A 22,125-nucleotide genomic window follows, 5' to 3' on the forward strand; every position below is an offset into this window, starting at 1 on the left:
AAGAAGGTGCACCATCTGAATGAAACAGAACAGACAGATCTGTTTCATCTGTCTCAACCAACCTAAGTGCTTTGTTACAGGCTGGGTTGCAGATTGGTCCATGTTTTATTTTTGTAATTCCCTCTTCTCCCAGTCGCGTGTGTAAGTAACTAATAAATATTTATTAATTTGAATTCCAGTTTTTTTTCTTGTCTTTTTCTCTTGATCAATGCCTAGTGCTGAGATGACACTATCAGCCTGCCTCTACTGATTTACCATGTCCTCTAGATAGAATAGGCAGTGAAAGAAGAGGGTTGGCACCAACCTCTTCAATTTTTCCTGGCTTTTAAGATTTTTTCAAACTCTGTTTACTGTCAGCAGTGAAGAGGAAATGAAAGACAGAAGCATTTTGTCATTCATGGCTAGATAGCTTAGGAGGATAATTTTCTCTGAAGAAAAGCATTTAAACAGACAAATACTTGCATAGACCAAAGTTAAATTAGTATCTAAAGTAGTAATCCTGAAATGGCTTGGGAGAAATGCCAGCTTTTTAGGATGCTGTTTGAATTTCTGTGTATTACAACTTATTTTCATAACGACAACAGAACTAAAAGGTTTGGAGCCTGGAATAGTTCTTTTTTCTACAGCTGTAAAGCTATTTAAAATTCTTCTCATGTTACTGTTTGCCATCCAGATGGCTTTTTGGCACTGACTCAGTTCCTAGATGTGAGGGCTGTTGGTTAGTTACTCACCAGCATCACCGTACACTTGTACAGTTTGGCTCATGACTCACACAGCACTTAACATGTGGGTATCCTTTGCTCGATACTGTCATTTCTGATTGTCATTATGTCACTTGTTATAAATAGGTACCAGAATTGATTGGATAACATTTCTGGGATGAAGATAGTGGATATCCCCCTCCCCCACCAAAAGAAAAAGACACCCAGTGAGTCTTTTGGACCCCCATTGCCTCTGTATTGAGAAACAGAAGTTGTCTAGATGAAACTTTTTTTTTTTTAAAGATTTTATTTATTTATTTGTCACAGAGAGAGGTCACAAAGAGGCAGAGAGGCAGGCAAAGAGAGGGAAGCAGGCTCCCTGCTGAGCAGAGAGCCCGACATAGGGCTCAATCCCAGGACCCTGAGATCATGACCTGAGCCAAAGGCAGAGGCTTAACCCTCTGAGCCACCCAGGCGCCCCTAGATGAAACTTTTGTCTAAAATATATATCTGCATGGTAGATCAAAAGTATATCCAGTAAACCAGAATTATTTACCTTATGCCTGCATTATTAGCTGAAATGATTAAAAAACAAAAAAGAACTTTTCTCAGAAGTCAGAGTTGAGATGAGAGGTTAGGGAGACAAAGGGGTTTGTTACCTGAAAAAAACACCCAAGGAGGTTCTGAATGCAGTGTTCTGTTGCAGTGTTCTGTTTCTTGACCTGGACTGTGGTTCGCTTTACAGTAGGTGTTTGCTTTATAGTAACTCATTGCATACTTTCTTTTTTTGCATGAGCTTTTTTTATTATTTTAAACAATAATTATGTTTAAAAATAGAAAATACTTACCTATCATGTACAAGAGTTCCCTCAGCAGTATCTTCAAAGGATAAAGAAAGTCACCATATTTTGAACTAGATAATTGTTATTAAGTCTTTGTCTTACTAGTTTTACCTATTTAGTAAAATAATCAGTGTTACCCTAAAACATGGTTATGGTCAACAGTGATTTAAGTAGGCTTAACAATTAGTCTCCATGCCCAAAATACTATTCATTTGGACGTGGAAGAGAAGGCACAGGGTGAGGGGAGAGCATTTCTTGGAAATGTATATCCGATTTGAGCAATATATTGTCTTTCTTGTTGATAAACATGATAGAATATTTAGAAGAAAGGAGGGCAGACTGAAATAAAACACTGAAAAAATTAATTAGCATTACTTAATAAAGTTCATTATTTGGGGTGTCACAGTGGCTCAGTCCTTTGGCAGTCTGCGTTCAGCTCAGGTCATGATCCTAGGGTCCTGGGGTCCAGGATCCAAGCCCTGCATTGGGCTCCCTGCTCAGCGGGGAGTTTGCTTCTCCCTCTCCTTCTGCCCCTCCGTACCATTCATGCTTTCTCTCTCAGTTGCTTTCTCTCTCTAACTCAAATAAGTAAAGTCTTAAAAAAAATTAATATTTATATCAAAACCATTTATTTTATTTTCTGAGGATTTGTTTATTTACTATTTTTTAAAGATTTACTTATTTTAGAGAGAAAGAGAATGTGAGTGCACATGTGAGTTGGGGGAGGGGTAGGAGAGAGAGAATCTCAGGTGGACTCCCTACTGAGCCCCATGCAGTGTTCTATCATGACACTGAGATCATGACCTGAGCCGAAACCCAGAGACAGACACTCATCCAGGTGAGCCACCCAGGTGCCTCAAGACCATTTATTTTAAAAGAGTATCTTAAACAGGTTAGCACTTTATTTTTGAATAATGGGATGATAAGATTTTTATTTTTTTATAATCTCTGTAGGAAATTAACATTCATTAGACTTAGGAATCTGCTGAATTAAAACTTTTTCATCAGCCCATTTTGTCTGAAGAAATAATATCCAGCAGTGTCCCCTCCCCCCATTGGAATTCCACTATTCTAATTTATGTTTAAACTTTTACCTAATAATAATGACTTTTAAAAAGTTTTTGGGAATGTGGGAATTATTTAAAATTCTCTAGTGCCTTTTAAGTGAATATAGCTAATTTATATAGCTTGTTTCTTTAAAAAAAAAGGTTTTTTTTTTTTGTTTTTTTTTTGTTTTTGTTTTTGTTTTAAAGTAGGCTCTGAGATCAAGAGTCATATGCAGTCCTTACTGAGCCAGCCAGGTACCCCAGTGCAGCTTGTTTCAAACATTATTTGTTAAGTGATTATCAGTGGAAGGTGGAAGAAAAATGTAGGTAAATGGCATGAATTGTAGAACACCCGGTAGTTTGATGTTCTCCATAAGTTTTGGGATACATTGCATTTTTTTGAAAAATGTAATTTAATTTTTATTCCAGTACAGTTAACACACAGCGTCAGTGTACAAATAGTGATTCAACAATTTCGTACATCACCAGTGCACATCTCAACAAGTGCTCTCCTCTTGAACCCTATGACCTATTTCACCCATCCTCCCACCCACCTCTTCTCTTGTAACCAGTTTGTTCTCTGTAGTTAAGAATCTGTTTCATGAAGCCAAAGTTGGTGGCATCACAATTCCAGACTTCAAGCTCTATTACAAAGCTGTCATCATCAAGACAGCATGGTACTGGCACAAAAACAGACACATAGATCAATGGAACAGAATAGAGAGCCCAGAAATAGATCCTCAACTCTATGGTCAACTAATCTTCGACAAAGCAGGAAGGAATGTCCAATGGAAAAAAGACAGTCTCTTCAAGAAATGGTGCTGGGAAAATTGGACAGCCACATGCAGAAAAATGAAACTGACCACTTCCTTACATCACACACGAAAATAGACTCCAAATGGATGAAGGACCTCAATGTGAGACAGGAATCCATCAAAATCCTTGAGTAGAACACAGGCAGCAACCTCTTGGACCTCAGCTGCAGCAACTTCCTCCTAGGAACATCGCCAAAGGCAACAGAAGCAAGGGCAAAAATGAACTATTGGGATTTCATCAAGATCAAAAGCTTTTGCATAGCAAAGGGAACAGTTAATAAAACCAAAAGACAACTGGCAGAATGGGAGAAGATATTTGCAAACAACATATCAGATAAAGGGCTAGTATCCAAAATCTATAAAGAGCTTAGCAAACTCAACGCTCAAAGTTTGTGTATGGTGTAAGAAAGTGGTCCAGTTCCATTCTTTTGCATATATCTATCCAGCTTTCCCAATACCATTTGTTGAAGAGACTTTTCCCCATTGTATAATCTTGCCTCCGTTGTCAAAGATTAAGACTATATAATTGTGGGTTTATTTCTGTGTTGTCTGTTGTGTTCCATTGATCTATGTGTAATATTTTCCAAACAAAACCAAGAATGCTTTTTGAATACTGATTCTGTTAGTACACAGGGTATGCTGTGCATGGAATTTCTTTAAAGGAAAAAATAATGGCAGCATTATTAAAATTGAAAAAATTAAATTGAATTATATTGATTAAATTTGAAATTAAAAATTGAAATTAAAACTAATTGAATTGGGGCGCCTGGGTGGCTCAGTGGGTTACTGCCTCTGCCTTTGACTCAAGTCATGATCCCGGGGTCCTGGGATCAAACCCCGCATCAGGCTCTCTGCTCAGCAGGGAGCCTGCTCCCCTTCCTCTCTCTCTGCCTGCCTTTCTGCCTACTTGTGATCTCTGTCTGTCAAATAAATAAATAAAATCTTAAAAAAAAACTAGTTGAATTAAATTAAAATAGAAATTACAATTGAAATTAAAGTTGAAATTATTAAAATTGAAATTGAAAAAATTAAAATTGAAAAAATAACAGTTTGTGATTATTTCCTTCTTTTTAACTTTTAAAAAAAAATTTTATTTGGGGCGCCTGGGTGGCTCAGTGGGTTAAGCCTCTGCCTTCGGCTCAGGTCATGATCTCAGGGTCCTGGGATCGAGTCCTGCATCGGGCTCTCTGCTCAGCAGGGAGCCTGCTTCCTCCTCTCTCTCTCTCTCTGCCTGCCTCTCTGCCTACTTGTGATCTCTGTCTGTCAAATAAATAAATAAATAAATTAAAAAAAAGATTTTATTTATTTATTTGACAGAGATCACAAGTAGGCAGAGAGGCAGACAGAGAGAGGGGAAGGGAAGCAGGCTTCCTGCTGAGCAGAGAGCCAGATGTGGGGTTCGATCCCAGGACCCCGGGTCATGACCTGAGCCGAAGGCAGAAGCTTTAACCATCTGAGCCACCCAGGTGCCCCTGTGATCATTTCTAATGTAACATAAATGACATATATGTTAGCATTCTGTGAAGTCTACTTAGGGCATTCCATTAACTGTTAAGCTTTAGTTAATTTAAACTTACTTCAGATGAGTATTTGAAATTAGAATGTGTTTGGAACTCTCTTCTTAGAAAGCAGGATTTTATTATGGAGATTTAAGTGTTTAAAATTTAAGTGTATGGAGATTTAAGTGTTTAAGTCTTTTGGAGGTTTAAGTGCTCTATTTTTTAAAAAATATTTTATTTTGAAACTAATATTATATAATATGTTAACTAAGTAGAATTATTTTTTTAAAGGTTTTATTTATTTGTTTGACAGAGAGAGGCAGTGAGAGAGGGAACACAAGCATGGGGAGTGGGAGAGGGAGAAGCAGGCTTCCCGCCAAGCAGGGAGTCTGATGCGGGGCTCGATCCTAGAACCCTGGGATCATGATCTGATACGAAAGAAGACGCTTAACAAGAGAGTCACCCTGGTGCCCCAACTAAGTGGAATTTAAAACCTTGAAACTAAAAAAAGTTTTACTTATTTATATACTTTTAAAGATTTTTATTAAAGATTTATATACTTATTTTAGAGAGAGAGAGAGAATATGCACGTGCTTGAGCAGGATGGGGGCAGAGGGAAAGAATCTGACTCTCCATGGAGCACAGAGTCTGACTCAGGGCTTGATCTCACAACCCAGAGATCATGACCTGAGCTGAACTTAAGAGTCTGACACTCAGCTGACTGAGCCACTCAGGCACCCCTAAAGATTTTACTTTTATGTAACCTTTATACCCAGCATGGGGCTCAGACTCACAGCGCTGAGATCAAGAGTTTCATTCTCTACGGACTGAGCCAGGCAGGTTTCCCTTAGTGTTCTGTATTATAATATCAGTTATTCTCAAAGCAAATATTCTCTAAGATGCCAGTGTTCAGTTTACTTGGATAGTATACCTTAATGTATTAAAAGTAACAAAGTCTAAGATAAGGAGGCAAGAGGTTAATAAAACCATGATTCATAGTTGTAACATTTTCACATGGTTATCATTTACTTTGCAGTGAAAAGAGTATTAATGTTTAAGTGAAACATCTGTGTGACCAAACACATACAGAAATTCAAATTTCAGTAAAATAAAGTTTGATTTTTTAAGTAATCAGAAAAATGCAATTTAACTCATAAGAACTTTTTTGCCTTTAGGTAATTGACTAAAATGAAAAAACTTGTATTACAAATCTGTTAATACTATGTACATCCATCAGTGTAGAGGCAATACAGATTGGTAAAAACTTTCTAGAAAATGTCTTTCTAGAAAGTTGGATAATACATATAAAGAACCCCGATTAATTTTATAGCAGTGATTCTAAACCCTGTTGGACTCAATTTTTTTTCTTTTTCTAAGTAGGCTCCACGCCTGTAGGGCTTAAACTCACAACCCTGAGATCAGGGTCTGAGCTGAGATCAAGAGTTGGACGTTTAACCTACTGAGCCACCCAGGCGCCCCTCACATCCCTTTTTTGTAGCATATTTTGTAATACTTGTACTGTATTGAAATAGAATTTATAGTTAATATAATCTACCTACATATGTTACAAGAAAATTATAATGCTTTAATTATATTAAAAATATAATGCAATATAAAGGAAGGTCATTTATGATAAAAATTGGTATGCATTTCATTATGTAAATGCACAGGTATAGCTGTAGAAGCCCAGGGGTGCCTGGGTGGCTTGGTTGGTTGGGCCTCTGCCTTCAGCTCAGGTCATGATCTCAGGGTCCTGGGTCCTGGGATCTCAGGGTCCATCGGGCTCTCTGCTCATTGGGGCGCCTGCTTCCCCCCCTCCCTGCCTGCCTCTCTGCCTCCTTGTGATCTCTGTCTGTCAAATAAATAAATAAAATCTTAAAAAAAATAACAGCAGCAAAAACTGTAGAAGCCCAAAGTCAGGTGCTGATATCTGTGCTTGAATCACTGTGAATGCATTGACTACGAGTAAACACTGAAATAGTGATGTTGATTTGAGAATTTTAATTCTGTAAGTAATAATTATAGGTGCTGCTTTTGAGCTTCTATTGTGGCTTAGAAAATTACAAACTAAATGAAAAATCCTTAACTATGGTTGCATAGTTTTTCATTCATAAACAGTATGAAAAGTCATTAAGCACCTCTCCCTCAGGAACCATGATGGATTTGCCAGGGGTTTTGGCCTTTATAAAGCAAAATTTTTACTCTTATGCATACGTGGTAGGAATTGCTCTGTCATATTGTATGTCACTGATACTGTGTAGTGCCCAGTATTATAAGGTGATGGAGGAATCTTTCAGCAGCTAATTTTGCTTTCTCCCTGAGCATTAGCATTAACTTTATCATGGGTTTGGAACCTTTTTTAGTAGTTGGGGAAATTGGTTTTCTATAAGAAATATATAATGGTGTTTTGCTCCTCTACTTCTGATTGCTTCATTGAACTGTTTTTGAGTCATTTACCCTCAAATGAATAATACCACATGATAGTAAAAAATATTTAGCAAAAATAAATTGCTGTAACAATGAAGTAAAAATATATTTGCTAAGTCTGGAAGCATCATTTCAACTGTTGGCCAAGAGAAATTAATCATTACAGCTCTGCTAACCCAGAATTGTTTTGTGTGATTTCTGTACAAACTGTGATTATATTTGGGAAATTATGTGAGCCAACCACCTGGTAGGTCACTAGAGACCACCTTTTGAGGAACTTTGTTCTAATTCCTTTCACACCAGGCAGTCAGGGTCATTGTATGCTGTGGAAAGGAGTCATGGCTGTTCCTCTCCTTGGAAAGAAACAAGTATTATTGTAAATTAATATTAGTCATCGATTATTGTATGCTTTTTATTTTTTATTTTTATTTTTTAATTTTTTAAAAAAGATCTATTTATTTATTTAAAATATTTTATTTATTTATTTGATACACAGAGAGAGATCACAAGTAGGCAGAGAGGCAGGCAGGGGAGGTGGGAAAGCAGGCTCCCTGCTGAGCAGAGAGCCTGATGTGGGACTCGATCCCAGGAATCTGGGATCATGACCTGAGCTGAAGGCAGAGGCTTAACCCACTGAGCCACCCAGGCGCCCCAAAAGATTTATTTATTAAGAGAGAGAGAAAGGGAGAGTTTGAGCAAGCAGGTGGAGGGGCAGAAGGAGAGAATCTTTCGGGCAGGCTCGACACTGAGCACAGAGCCAGATCATGACCCAAGCTGAAACTGAGAGTCAGATGCTTAACCAACTGAGCCACCCAGGTGCCCCTGAGTGCTTTTTATATATAAAGTGCTATGCAGTGTGCTTTTGTGTATTCACCATTTTATTTAAAACTTACACCAACTCTGCAAAGTAGAAATTACTTACTCCTATTTATAAATTAGGAAACTGAAGGTCAGAGAGGGAAGTAAATTATCAAGGTTATACCATCCAAGTTGTACAACATAATGTGTAGGTGAAACCGTATTATGAAAAGAACTTCTTGGTGTTTCAATAATAAAATCTCTGGATCTGGTTCAATATTGATGAGCCATATACTCAATTAAAGAGAATGATAAAATTCAACGTTAAATACTTGATGACTTTTATACATTAGATCTTACAGTAATCTTTCAGAGTTAAGTAGCATTTACATAGTGGATAATTTTATCTGAGATGATTGCTCTGTCGAATTTGAATATTTTGGAGCTTCTCTTTTAAGACCCAAAGACAGTAGTGATCTATTTTTTGGGAGTGGGGAACTTTAGTAACTATATATATTTCATTTAAATTTGTGCTGTTTTAATTGTTGGCTGTTTCCTCTTCAGGATGTGTACCATGATGGGAACTAGCTGTGCATTAGAGATTGCTTGTTGGGAAGTTATATAAGAGAGAAATTTCCTTAAGACAGCAGTTTTCTCTGTGCCTAGGTTAGCCACTGAAATAATTTTGGTATATTAAGTATATGTGTTGTGGTTTTAAAAAATTGCTCTGCTGTCATGGACACTGAAATAAATCTGACTTATAATGAGAAAACTTGTTTTACAGAGAAACACTAAATATTTATTTTTGTATTTATTTAGTTTTTTAAAAAGATTTTATTTATTTATTTGACAGAGAGAGAGATCACAAGTAGGCAGGGTCGGGGGGGAAGCAGGCTCCCTGCTGAGCAGAGAGCCCGATGCGGGGCTCGATCCCAGGACGCTGGGATCATGACTGAGCCAAAGGTAGAGGCTTAACCCACTGAGCCACCCAGATGCCCCAAACACACTAAATATTTATAAATATATTCTGTTTCTATTGAGGTTAAGTACTAAGAATCTAAATATGTAGTTTAATTAATTAATTAAAAGTAGGCTCCATGTCCAGTGTGGGGCTTGAACTAACAACCCTGATATCAAGAGCCACACGCTTCTCTGACTGAGCTAGCCAGGTGCCCCATCTTTGGAGGTATCTTTTACATAGACTTATGATGATTCAGATAAAATAGCAGTCTTTACAAAATTAAGTTCTACTCTGTTCAGATTTTCATTGCTTAGTATATTGCTTGTTGTTTTTGAACAATGTAGATGGCAGAACTGAGGTCCATATGAATCAAGATTCCATCTTTTACTTGGTGTCTGATTGAAACCTGAATGTTTGAGATGGTAAAGATAGTGATCTTCAAATGTGTACAGCCCCTTTCAGTGCTATTTTTTTTTTTTAAAGATTTCATTTATTTTTTTGAGAGACAGAGACAGAATCTAATGGCTCTGAGTGAGAGAGACAGCACACAAGCAGGGGCAGAGGGAGAGGAAGAGGGAGAAGCAGGAACCCCTGCTGAGTGGGTAGCCCAACTCGAGGCTCAATCCCAGAACCCGGGGACCATGACCTGAGCCAGAGAGAGATGCTTAACTGACTGAGCCACCCAGGTACCCCAGTGCTAATTTTTTTTATGAACATTCACTTATCTTCTAGCTATATCATATAATAAGAAATTAATATTAGGTAAATACTATTACATTTAATTTTTGTTTTAAAATTAAAAAAAATTGGGGGGCACCTGGGTAGCTCAGTGGGTTAAAACCTCTGCCTTTGGCTCAGGTCGTGATCCCAGGGTCCTGGGATTGAGCCCCACATCGGGCTCTCTGCTCCTCGGGGAGCTGCTCCCTCCTATCTCTCTGCCTGCCCCTCTGCCTACTTGTGACCTCTGTCTGTCAAATAAATAAATAAAATCTTAAAAAAAAAGTTTTAAAAGATTTAAAAATTTTTTTAAGTAATTTCCATACCCAGTGTGGGCCTTGAACTCAAAACCCTGAGATCAAGAGTCCCGTGCTTCACCAAGAGAGCTAGCCAGGCACCCCTGTTGGATTTAATTTTTTTAAAAATTGTCTTTCAGTCTCTCTTAAAATTTCTTCCATAATTTTGCAGAGTAGTTTTTGGTTAAACTTGTTCATCTGTAAGTTTATGTTGGCTTCTACTTATGATTTGATTTAAAAAAGTGTAAAATCTAATGGCTCTGATGATGTATTCCTAGGGAGACTGAGAATGTTTAAATCCTTTCCTCTTTTTCTGCCAGTGAACAATTGACAGGATATAGGCTTATAATTACGGTATGAGGATTTTAGTTGAGCAGATTGTCATTGCTAAAGTTCCATGCCCTCTGATAGCTTCCTGGAAGAGAGTTGTTTTCATAGTTTTGTCATACTTGTCCTCACGCTTTGATCATTGACTACATGTTCAAACAGAAGAGTGATGCAAGACTGGGGATTCTGTGGGGCTAGGTAGCCCTGGGAAGGACAGTTCTTTTAAAGGGAAAAGGAGGGGGCATCTGGTTGGCTCAATTAGTTAAGCCTCTGTCTCTTGGTTTCAGCTCAGGTCATGATCTCAGGGTCATGAGATTGAGCCCTGCATCAGGCCTCCCCACTGATCTACTGAAGATTCTCTCCTCCCTCTGCCTCTGCTTCTGTTCACAGGCACAAACACGTGCTCACTCTCTCTGTCTAAAATAAGTCATTTCTAAAAAAGAGAAAAGGAAAACAAAGAATAAGGGGAAAAAAGATTTTAAAAGGTATGCTGATTGCTTGGGAAAAATCTGACTTTGGTTCTAGCTCTGTTGCTGTGTCATCCTCGATAATTAATTTCTTTGGGCCTTACTTTTCTTATCTTTAAAATGAGAAGGGTTTCTAACTTTTTAAGATTTATTTATTGAGAGAGTGTGCAGGGGAGGGACAGAGGGAGAGAGGATCTCAAGCAGACTGCCTGCTGAGCATGGGGCTGGATCCCATGACCCTGAGGTCATGACCTGAGCTAAAATCAAGAATTGGAGGCTGAACCTGGAGGCACCTCAGGGTTTGTGACTCTTTTTTTTAAAAAGATTTTATTTATTTATTTGAGAGAAACTGGGAGAGAGAGAGAGAAAGAGAGAACACGTGTGGGAAGGGGCAACAGGAGGAGGAGAAGCAGGCTCCCCATTGAGCAGGGAACCTGACTCGAGGCTATCCCAGAACCCTGGGATGATGACCTGAGCCAACGTAGATGTTTAACTAACCAAGCCACCCAAGGGCCCCAAGGTTTGTAACTCTTAAGGCATCTCCCAACTGGAAACTCTTGAGTTAATTCTTAGGCTGAACTCATGTGTAGTGCTCCCTATGAAATAAGGTGACAAAGGGGAGTAGGAATCAGATATATTTTATATTTGAATGTGTAGCAGTAATTTTTTTTTTCAAAATATCTCTACGAAAGATTTATCTGTTAGCATTTGGTTTGATACCTCGATGGTTTAGCAACCACATCACAGTTTTAATCTGATAAAGGACATGGTATTTTAATGTTAACAGCACAGCACATTTTGAAATATGCCCCCTCTCTCGGTACCTGTGTACAGTGTTGTACATGATATTCTGCAGAGCCACAAGTTATCCTGTGGGTTTAGTTTGACCACCCCATCTTTAAGTTTGTTTACTAAGAGTCATGAAAAGTAAGAGCTAGTCATACTGGCCTTATATTCCTCTGATTGTTTAAGGGGCTAAAATTTTCTTTACTTGAGCTTCTTTCACCCTTCAAGAATTAGCCAAAGACAGCATAACCAAATATAAGAAACATTGGTTTCCCAGTAGAAATGTATGATAAATTGTGTTCATTACTATTTTAAATACCTAGTATAACTAGGTCTAGATAAAAACATTTCTGGATTGGGGTGCCTGGATGTTCCCTTTGGTCATATCTCGTGTCCTCATATTCAGTCCTGAGTTGGCCCCACCCTCTTTGCTCAGCAGGGAGTCTGCTTGTTCTTCTCCCTCTCCTTCTGCCCCTCCCCCTGCTCATGCTCCTTCTCTCTCTCAAAAAATAAAATTAGGAAAAAAAAAAAGACCATTTCGAGGTTACTACTACTTTGAGAAATAATAGGAACTGTCCTAGAGCAGTGGTTCTGAAAGTGAACAGTGTGACTTCCCTCCTATAAGATGTTCTTGAAATTTTTGACAAACCGTTTTGTTGTATTTGTTGATACAGTGACTGGGGGAAGTGCTACTTAGTAGTAGGTCATGGATTACTAGATATCCTGCAATGCATTAGACAGTTGTCTACAACAAAAAAAGTCTCATGTACAACACAGTTTTTGAATTTTCTTCCTGATAAGGTGAAAATTCTATTTACTATCTGAGTTGAGCTCTTAATCCTATATTACATAAAAATATAATAGAAAGTATTTTTTACATGGTTTCAAAATATTGATGTTGAAAGATAAAGATTTAGAAAATCTGTGACACCAGTGAGTGGCATTTGTAGTATTTGATCATCAGTACAACACATCTGGATTAGTCATCTGGATTGTCATATCCACGGTGATTCTGTGTTGAGAGGCAAACCTGACTGCTTCATTAGCAGACGTTTGGTCATGTCCCAAGTATTTACATATTGAGAAAAACTTTATATTTTCTTTTATTTCTCCTTTTATGTTATAGCTGGGGCATTACATGGGTTTATTTTGAAATTAGGTACATATATATAAGATATATGAATAGTTTCATTTCAGGTTTTGAAGTGTTTGTATAATATTTGTTTAAAAAGCATATGGAATATGAGAGGATTGGAAACCATTCTTCTAGATAGTATTTGGCTTAAAATACTTGAAAACCTTGAACATTGATCTAAACAAAAGTGCTTTTATTAAAGGGACACACAAGTACAACCTACACGTTAGGCTGTAATTATATACCATATGTTTACCTGAGTGGTGTTTTATTTTGTTTTGTTTTGTGTTTGTGTTCGTTTTAAGTAGGCTCTGTGCCCAGTGCCCAATGTGGGGCTTGAACTCACAACCTTGAGATCGAGAGTTCTTGCTCCAGGCACCTCTTTGGCTCAGTTATAGAACTTGTAGCTCTTGATCTCGGCGTCATGAGTTCAAGTCCCACGTTGGGTGTGGAGCCTATTTTAAGGAAAAAAAAGTTCATGCTCTTCTGACTGAGCCAGCCAGTTATTAGTGATTTATTTATTTATTTATTTGGGGGGGGTTACTTATTTTTTTAAGGTTTTTTATTTATTTGACAGAGATCACAAGTAGGTAGAGAGGCAGATGGTGGGGGTGGGGGGAAGCAGGCTCCCTGATGAGCAGAGGGCCCCGCACCAGGACCTGAGACCATGACCTGAGCCAAAGGCAGAAGCTTAACCCACTGAGCCACCGAGGCGCCCCTGTTAGTGAATTATTAATATGACAATATTAATGGTAGAAATTAATGGACACGTTTGTAACCTTGCAATATTCCCTTTTGATAATTTACTTCTGGTTGAGAAAAACATTTCTAAGTCTTTCTTTTAAACATAGTATTGCGGGGCACCTGGGTGGCTTAGTGGGTTAAAGCCTCTGCCTTCGGCTCAGGTCATGATCCCAGGGTCCTGGGATCGAGCCCTGCATCGGGCTCTCTGCTCAGCAGGGAGCCTGCTTCTCCCTCTCTCTCTGCCTGCCTCTCTGCCTCCTTGTGGTCTCTGTCTGTCAAATAAATAAATAAAATCTTTAAAAATAAATAAATAAACATAGTATTGCTTAAGAACCATCTTTATTATCTTGCTGAATCATTGGAGTCTTTTTAAAGCTGTTGACATTTGAAAGTGAGGATTTTGCCCTTGAAATTGAAGATCAAGGAATTAATTTTGGAGATTGGTGTGCTGTTCCTTTAAGAAGCAATGAACATGATTACTGTAAAGCTAAATGGTTAAACTTGCCTTTTTGATATGTTCTGAGATAGCACGAGAAAAATACTTTGCACCTTATATTGCCAGTTTTAAAAATTTAATTTATTTAAATGTTTCTAAATATTTCTGTTGTGAAATGTAGCATAGATATAGAAAAATACAAAATGATAAATGTGGAGCTTAGTGAATTATTCTTTTTCCCTACATTAAAAATAATGGTTATCCCTTGACATCATGGGAATTCTCCAGTCTGTCTAAATTTAGTAGATGTCATTTTTTGGGAATAAGCCATTCTATAGTTAAACATTAGTTGAAAAAGCATCAGTTTTGGAAGGAAATGCCTGTACTCTTACTGGGTTGCTATATAGTTGGGAATGCAGTGCTTAGGTTATAGGTAAGATATATATCATGTTCATCTTCACATGACAGGAATGTATGGATTGGAAACAAAGTGATATTAGGTGAAGCTTGATCCATTGCAAGTGATGATGTGATCAGAATTATGTATATTCGTTAATATTTTTCTGGTTTACTCTTTTATGGAAAGGTACATCTATAAGATATAGGCAGATTTTTGTAAAGCCATGTGCAAATAGATAAGTGATATCTGAATTAGATCATTTCAGTTTTTTAAATTTAATGAGTTTTAGGAAATCTATATGTGTATGGCATTTTATCTGTGTAATGATAGATATTACCGTGACTTCATGTCAAGATGTCACGTTTGTGGGCTGTTTATGGAATTCTTAGACTAGGTACTGAGAGACTGCATTGAAGCCACATAGTTAAATTTTTCCTCTTAGGCATGATTTAGATCACATTTTTAATTATCCAGTACAATTGTTCTACTAAGTGACTTTCATAGAATTTGTTCACTCATTCATTTATTCATTTACCCATATGTAAATATTTACTGAGGCCATAATATGTGTCAAAGCTGCAAATAAAGAGGTGAGAATAAGAAGTTGGGAGCTGTTTGTAAGCTGTGACCTTCAATGTAGTGTGCTCTTGCTTTGACATAGATATGCCCTGGTGCTTGGGTGCACAGGAGTATCAGGGAAGGATTCCAAGAGTCTAGAAGAATAAGAGTTAAAACTAATGAGGTACTGTATGTTGACGAACATAACATAATTTAAAAAAATCATTAAAAAATAGAAGAGTAAGAGTTGATCAGGAGATATGTAGATAAGGACATCTTAGGGAGAGGGAATGATGGTTAAGGTAGGAGGTAGGAGAGAGTATGGGATATGTTGGCAAGTATCAGTGGTTCAGGGTGTCAGGATTAAGGATAGGATATGTGAGAGTATTGAAGAACAGATCTAGAAAGGAAGGTAGGTAGGGGCCCATGAATTTATTCTTATAATTCATTTATTTATAACTATGTCATCAAGAAATTCTTAAATCTGCTATAGTGCTTTTTCTTCCAATAGCCGCAGAAGTTCATAATTTTGTATCTGGGGAGTTAATGCCATAGGGTGGTGTGAGGTGCAGTCTCTTTGAAAAGATTGCTGTTCTGGGCTTCAGGCCCTAGGAAGCCTCAGCATTTCCAGCTGTCTGGTAAGGGTGAGATCTTAGAAATTTTGTTTTTATAGGTTCATGCTCCCTTATTGCTGTTGTTATTTATTAGGTGATTTGGTTTCAGTTGTGAGAATCTTGCCAAAAATCCATGCTAAAGAAAGGAGGGGCATGTACAGGTTTATCATGATTGTAATTGTATGATAGGTGGCTGATGTTTCATAAACCCTTCTCTATTTTAAATGCAAACTTCTGTTTTTCCAGCTTTTGTTGCAATACATGTCATACATGCTGTGACTTGGTATTCAGGAGCTGGCTTTCCCCCATCTTTGTGTGGTGGTGATGAAAGTAAGCAAAGCATGGTCTTTATAATTTTGTGTAGCATATTTTCTTGAACACCTGCTATTTGCAAGGTTGAAAAACAACTCTCCTAAAGACAGCCTCAAAAGGCTGTTCTGCAGTGATGTACCTAAAGCTATTCCAGGACCAGTGACTGTTAATGACATCTGTAGTAACTGTGTGTAGTTTGTTCATGTTTATAAAAGTATCAGTTTAGGGCGCCTGGGTGGCTCAGTTGGTTGAGTGTCTGCCTTCGGCTCGGGTCATGGTTCCAGGGCCCTGGGATCGAGTCCCACATTAGGCTCTCTGCTCAGTGGGGAAGCCTGCTTCTCCTCTCCCTCTGCCTGCCACTCCCCCTGCTTGTGCTCTCTCTGTCATATAAATAAAAATAAAAATAAATCTTTGTAATAAAGTATCAGTTTAGAGGGCCCAAGTTTAATGATTTCTCCATATACTGTGGTAAGAGACAGTACTTTAAAAAGCATGGGGGGAAAAAAAGCAAAAAAGCATGGGTCAAGCCCTCAAGAAGCTTATAGTTAACGTGTGGTTTATTATGGTTAGTAATAATATAATAATAAAGACTTTTTTCTGGTAATTTAAGAGTTATTATGCAGAGGGTTGTGTAATGCTCACACTCTGCAGCTAGACCCAACTTCAAATCCAGGACTTCTGTTTGGTAGCTATGAGATAACAACCTCTTTAAGTTCCTCAAGGAGTAATAATATTACCATAGGATGGTAATAAGGATAAAATACAGAAATGCATGTAAAGAAATTACTAGAATGCTGGCACGGAGTAAGAACTCACCTTCAGCTGTTTTAGATTTTCTTATTACCCTGTGAGCTTTTTTTTGAATTGTAGGAGTAGGGATAATAATGTTTTGTCTTAAAAACATTGAACAGTTACAAAATGGCTACTATGTGCTGAACACTTTTGGGGAAATGAAAGTAGTTGAAAATACATAATTCATAGCTCAAAAGAACTTAGGGCTTTTGAATAAAAAAAACAAGTTAGCTGCAAATATTTATATTTGACTTACTAAGTTCCAGGTGTTCTTTCTTTAATTTTTATAGCTATGTGCTCTAAGGTAGTTACTGTTGATTTCATCATTTCACAGATAAGGGAACTTAGGGGAGAAGATACATGATTTGCCCAAGATCTTTCAGCCGGTAAGGGATGGAACGAGCTCTCACAAGTAAGCTGTTGGATTCTGAGGCCACAGTCTTTCATCAGTGCACTATCTTGCTGACAGAAACAAGACTGGCACATGAGAAAGATTGAGGGCCTGTATAAGTGTCAGTGTAATGGGTCCAGATTATAAAAGGGTGTAAGAGTTAGGAGAGAGGAATCAGTAAAGGCTTGAATATTCAGGGAGTGCGGTTTCTTGCATCCTTGCCAACACCTGTTGTTTCTTGTGTTGTTAATTTAGCCATTCTGACAGGTGTGAGATGGTATCTCATTGTAGTTTGATTTGTATTTCCTTGATGATGAGTGATGTTGAGCATCTTTTCATGTCTGTTAGCTATCTAAATGTCTTCTTTGGAGAAATGTCTTCATGTCTTCTGCCCATTTCTTAACTGGGTTATTTGTTTTCTGGGTGTTGAGTTTCATAAGTTCTTTGTTAGATTTTGGATACTTACCCTTTATCAGTATGTCATGCAAGTATCTTCTTCTATTCTGTAGCTGCCTTTTAGTTTTGTTGATTGCTTTCCTTCACTGTGCAGAAGCTTTTTGTCTTGATGAAGTCATAATAGTTCATTTTTGCTTTTGTTTCCCTTGCTTCTGGTGATATGTCTAGTAAGAAGTTGCTACAGCTGTGGTCAGAGAGGTTGGTGCCTGTGTTCTCCTGTAGGATTTTTTTTTTTTTTTTAAGATTTTATGTATTTGACAGGTACAGATCTCAAGTAGGCAGAGAGGCAGGCGTGGGGGGGGGGGAAGCAGGCTCCCAGCTGAGTAGAGAGCCCAGTGCGGGGCTTGATCCCAGGACCCTGAGATCATGACCTGAGCCGAAGGCAGAGGCTTTAACCCACTGAGCCACCCAGGCGCCCCTTCTGTAGGATTTTGATGGTTTCCTGTCTCACACTAAAGTCTTTCATCTGTTTTGAATTTATTTTTGTGTATGGTGTAAGAAAGCAGACCAGTTTTGGGGCGCTTGGGTGGCTCAGTTGTTTAAGTATCTGCCTTTGGCTCAGCTCATGATCTCAGGGTCTTGGGATCGAGTCCATCAAGCTCCACGTAGGGCTCCAGCAGGGTATCTCCTTCTCCTTGTTCCCCTGCTCTTTCCCTCTTCTTTCTCCCTCTGCTCTTTCCTTCTGCTCCTCTCTGCTCTCTCTCCAACTTTCTTTTGACATCCATTAACATGATAGGTGGTTCTCCATCTCCTCACTTTCAATCTGCAGGTGTCTTTAGGTCTAAAGTGAGTCTCTTGTAGCAGCGTATAGATAGATCTTAATCTATTAAGATCCCATTTTTAAGTAATCTCTGCACCAAATGTGGGGCTTGAACTCAACCCCACGAGTAAGAGTCACATGCTTCATTAAATAAGCCAGCCAGGTGCCCCACCACCAGACCATTATTATATTTCACAAATGCAACAGTATTTCCTTAAAATCATCTAATATTTAGTTCATATTTAATTTCCCAGTTTGTCTTAAAGATGTTTGTTTGTTTGTTTGTTTTTAAGATTTTATTTATTTGTCAGAGAGCGAGAATGCACAAGCAGGCAGAGTGGCAGGCAGAGGCAGAGAGAGAAGCAGGCTCCCTGCTGAGCAAGGAGCCTGATGTGGGACTCAATCCCAGAACTCTGGGATCATGACCTGAGCCGAAGGCAGAGGCTTAACCGACTGAGTCACCCAGGTGTCCCTAAAGATAGGTTTTTATAGCTGATTTGGTGAAATAAGTGTTGGATTTGGCTGTCTCCACTCCCAACACAGAACTGAGGCAGGGCTTGATCTTAGAACTATGAGACCATGATGTATTCCAAAATGAAGAGCTCTAGGCTTAACCAGCTAAGCCACCCAGGTGCCCCTCCTAAATGTTGATTTGTTAACAGTCCTTGCACCATTTTCTTTTCTTATTGTTGATTAGCTTGTTTTGTTTTTGTTGATTACTTTTTTTTATTGATGATTCATTAGGACTGATGATTCATTAGGACTTGACTGATGCTTCCTTGAAGTCCTTAATTCCTTTCTCTGTTTTCCTATTTCTTGTAAACTGATAAATAGTTCAGATTTAGAGTCTTGATTAAATTCAGGTTCTTTTTGTTTGTTTGTTTTCTAAAATCAACTATATCCTATAGGGTGTGGTTAGTACTTCTTTTGCATTGTAGGAGGAGATATATGTCTGGATTATTCACAGGATTTAGATAGTGTTAACCTGATACTGTTCATTATAAAGTTCCTCATCATCCTTTCACTTTATTTTGTAAAATTTTTTAGCATCCATAAATTATGCTTTATTGCCTAGATTCATTGTTTCATTAGAGGTTGCACAACGGTGGTTTTCTAATTTTATCATTCTTTGTTTATGAACTAAAGTTCTAAAAATTAAGGAAAAAACCTTACCCTCATCAGTCATTTGGTTACCCTGAAATATTTGGTATAAGCTGGTCAAAACATGTTTGATTTGCTTCCCCATTCTTTGTCAATTTTCAGAATAGGGAGTTGGTCTTAGCAATCTCCAGTGGTGATCAGTAAATTATTTATTATTTCTTTTTATTATTATTAAGTCACTTATTTATATATTTTTGATGCATTTCAACCCATGGATGTCATGAGTATTTCTGATGCTCAGAAATACTTCAAGTTGGCTCTTGTCTCTTTTGATGTGATGCTTTCATTCTTTCAGTAAATGGGATTTGAATCTTGATTTAATTAACTTCAGTGCCCGTGTTCCGCCCACTGTTATTGCTGGGCTTTCTTCAAGGAAGCTCTCAAGGAAGTCTTCTAGGTGCAGTTCAGGGGCGCATTTGTTGGAATAGGGGTTTGATTCCAGGAGTGTCAACATTTGTCTGAACATAGTTCCAACAGCAGATTAATAGCCTTTGTGGTACAAAGGCTAAGGTGGTGCAGTATTAGGACAAGCAAAGGAAATTAGTCCAGAAACATAGCACAAAGGGCCTTGCCAGCTGGGTTGAGGGATTTGGTGTTTTTAATTCTTAGGTGATGGGTCGTGAGACTATAAGTTCATGACATTTTGTTTCTCACATGAGATTGATAAATTAAAAAAAAAAAAGATTTATTTATTTTAGAGTGAGTGTGTCTTAATGGGGTGGAGGGAGGCAGTTTGAGAAAGAGGGAGAAAAGCACAGACTCCTTGCTGAGCATGGGGCCCAACACAGGGTTTGACCTGATGACCCCAATATCATGATCTAAGTTGAAATCAAGGGTCAGACAGATGCTCAACTGACTGAGCCACCCAGGTGCCCAGATAGAAAATTATATTTGAAAGAAGGCCCTCTTGACTGCTGTTTTCATTGGAGTTTGCAGAGAAGAACTCAGCGAAAGAAGCCAATATTATTTAAGTAAAATCTGGAATACCTGTTGAGTGGTTGTTAACTGAATTTCTTAGAAACCTCTAATCTTAAATCTTTCATTTTTCATATGTGATACACTTTTGTTGAATTTGAGTAGTGTGTGTGTGTGTGTGTGTGTGTGTGTTTAATGGAGCTAATGATAACTGACAGTGTTATTAAATAATTTGTTTCTGGTGGCTTAATCTTTAATTAGCCATCTGTTATATTATTGGCTGTATTGAAATCCAAAGACTAATTATGGATTGGTGGTCTTTAACATATTTTATTATAAGATTTGGCTAATTTTCTGTTTCACTACGTTTTACTTGATTTTTAGGGCCCCATGGTTATGAATGTGTGTCAGTTTCATAATGCCTCCTGCTATGGCAGACATCCTTGACATCTGGGCAGTGGATTCACAGTTAGCATCTGATGGCTCCATACCTGTGGATTTCCTTTTGCCCACTGGGATTTATATTCAGCTGGAGGTTCCTCGGGAAGCTACCATTTCCTATATTAAACAGGTATGTTAATAGGTGGAATTTTTATAAATGTAGCTTACTTAATATATCACTTAGGGGAAGATGTTATTCTGTTATAGAAAATGTTATTAATGTAAATCATATGGTCAGTTTGAGGGAAAATTAACGTTTAGGATTTTGATATATGCTTTGTCTTTTGTAGATGTATAAAAGTAATTCTCACTCTCACTTTTAATCTATATGTAATACCTGAATTAAGAAAAAATTATGTTAGTCTGAAATGTTCATTCAGGTTGTTTAAAGGAATTTGACATTGTCAAAGTTTTGAGTTAAAATCTTTTTAAATATTATCTTTGAACTTGTCATACTTTTTTGTATGTGATTTTTGGTTGGTTGTCTCTTCCCCTTTTCTTTCCTCTTCTTCCCTCCATACCCCCACTACTCTTCATGATGATTGGGGAGAAGAAAAAGTTTTCCCCTAGTAGTGAATAGCATACCCTCCTTTGGAAGCAAGTTCTTTTTTTTTTTTTTTTAAGGTTTAATTTAAATTCAAGTTAGTTAATATACAGTGTGATATAAGTTTCAGGTGTACAATATAGTGATTCAACCGTTGCAAACAATACCCTGTGCTCATCACTACAAGTGCACTCTGTACTCTTTAATCCCTATCACCTATTTCACCCATTCCCCCAACCACCTCCCTTCTGGTAACCCTCAGTTTGGGGAAGCAACTTCTTTTATTTATTTATTTATTTAGGTTTAAAGATTTTATTTATTTATTTGACAGAGATCACAATTAGGCATAGAGGCAGGCAGAGAGAGAGGGGGAAGCAGGCTCCCCACTGAGCAGAGAGCCCGATGTGTGGCTCCATCCCAGGACCCTGAGATCATGACCTGAGCCAAAGGCAGAGGCTTTAACCCACTGAGCCACCCAGGCGCCCCGCAATTTCTTTTATATAACAAGTCTTGCTTGTTTTGTTGGATTATTTTTTCACGTGAATTGATGAGTGGTATTGATTTGTGAGTACAATGAAATGTAAATGAAATTATTTTCCTAAACTTTCTCTTTAATGTTTTCCAAATAGCTGAACCCAATATGAAAATCAGGGGATACGATATTTTTAAGAAAAAGTATTTATGATAAACCTTTTTAAAGTTCTTGACTTTGGATAGTCTCTTAACTCTTTTCCAAGCTTCTTCATCTGGGAGACATGAGAATTCTAAAACTGCATGATCCCTG

At 37.9% G+C, this 22,125-nt stretch overlaps 1 protein-coding gene across 1 annotated transcript in view; it reads left to right on the plus strand.

The window, feature by feature from the left end:
* PIK3CB (phosphatidylinositol-4,5-bisphosphate 3-kinase catalytic subunit beta) overlaps positions 1-22,125 on the plus strand; it is a 198,878-nt gene that overhangs the window by 59,414 nt on the left and 117,339 nt on the right. The window contains exon 2 of the mRNA XM_032869583.1: positions 20,741-20,927. Within this exon, the coding sequence (XP_032725474.1) occupies positions 20,757-20,927 (171 nt within the window). The 5' untranslated portion in view covers positions 20,741-20,756. The remainder of the gene's footprint in view (positions 1-20,740; positions 20,928-22,125) is intronic.

Source organism: Lontra canadensis, unplaced genomic scaffold (genome assembly GCF_010015895.1).
Source record: "Lontra canadensis isolate GAN:19392208 unplaced genomic scaffold, GSC_riverotter_1.0 scaffold38, whole genome shotgun sequence".
NCBI lineage: Eukaryota > Metazoa > Chordata > Mammalia > Carnivora > Mustelidae > Lontra > Lontra canadensis.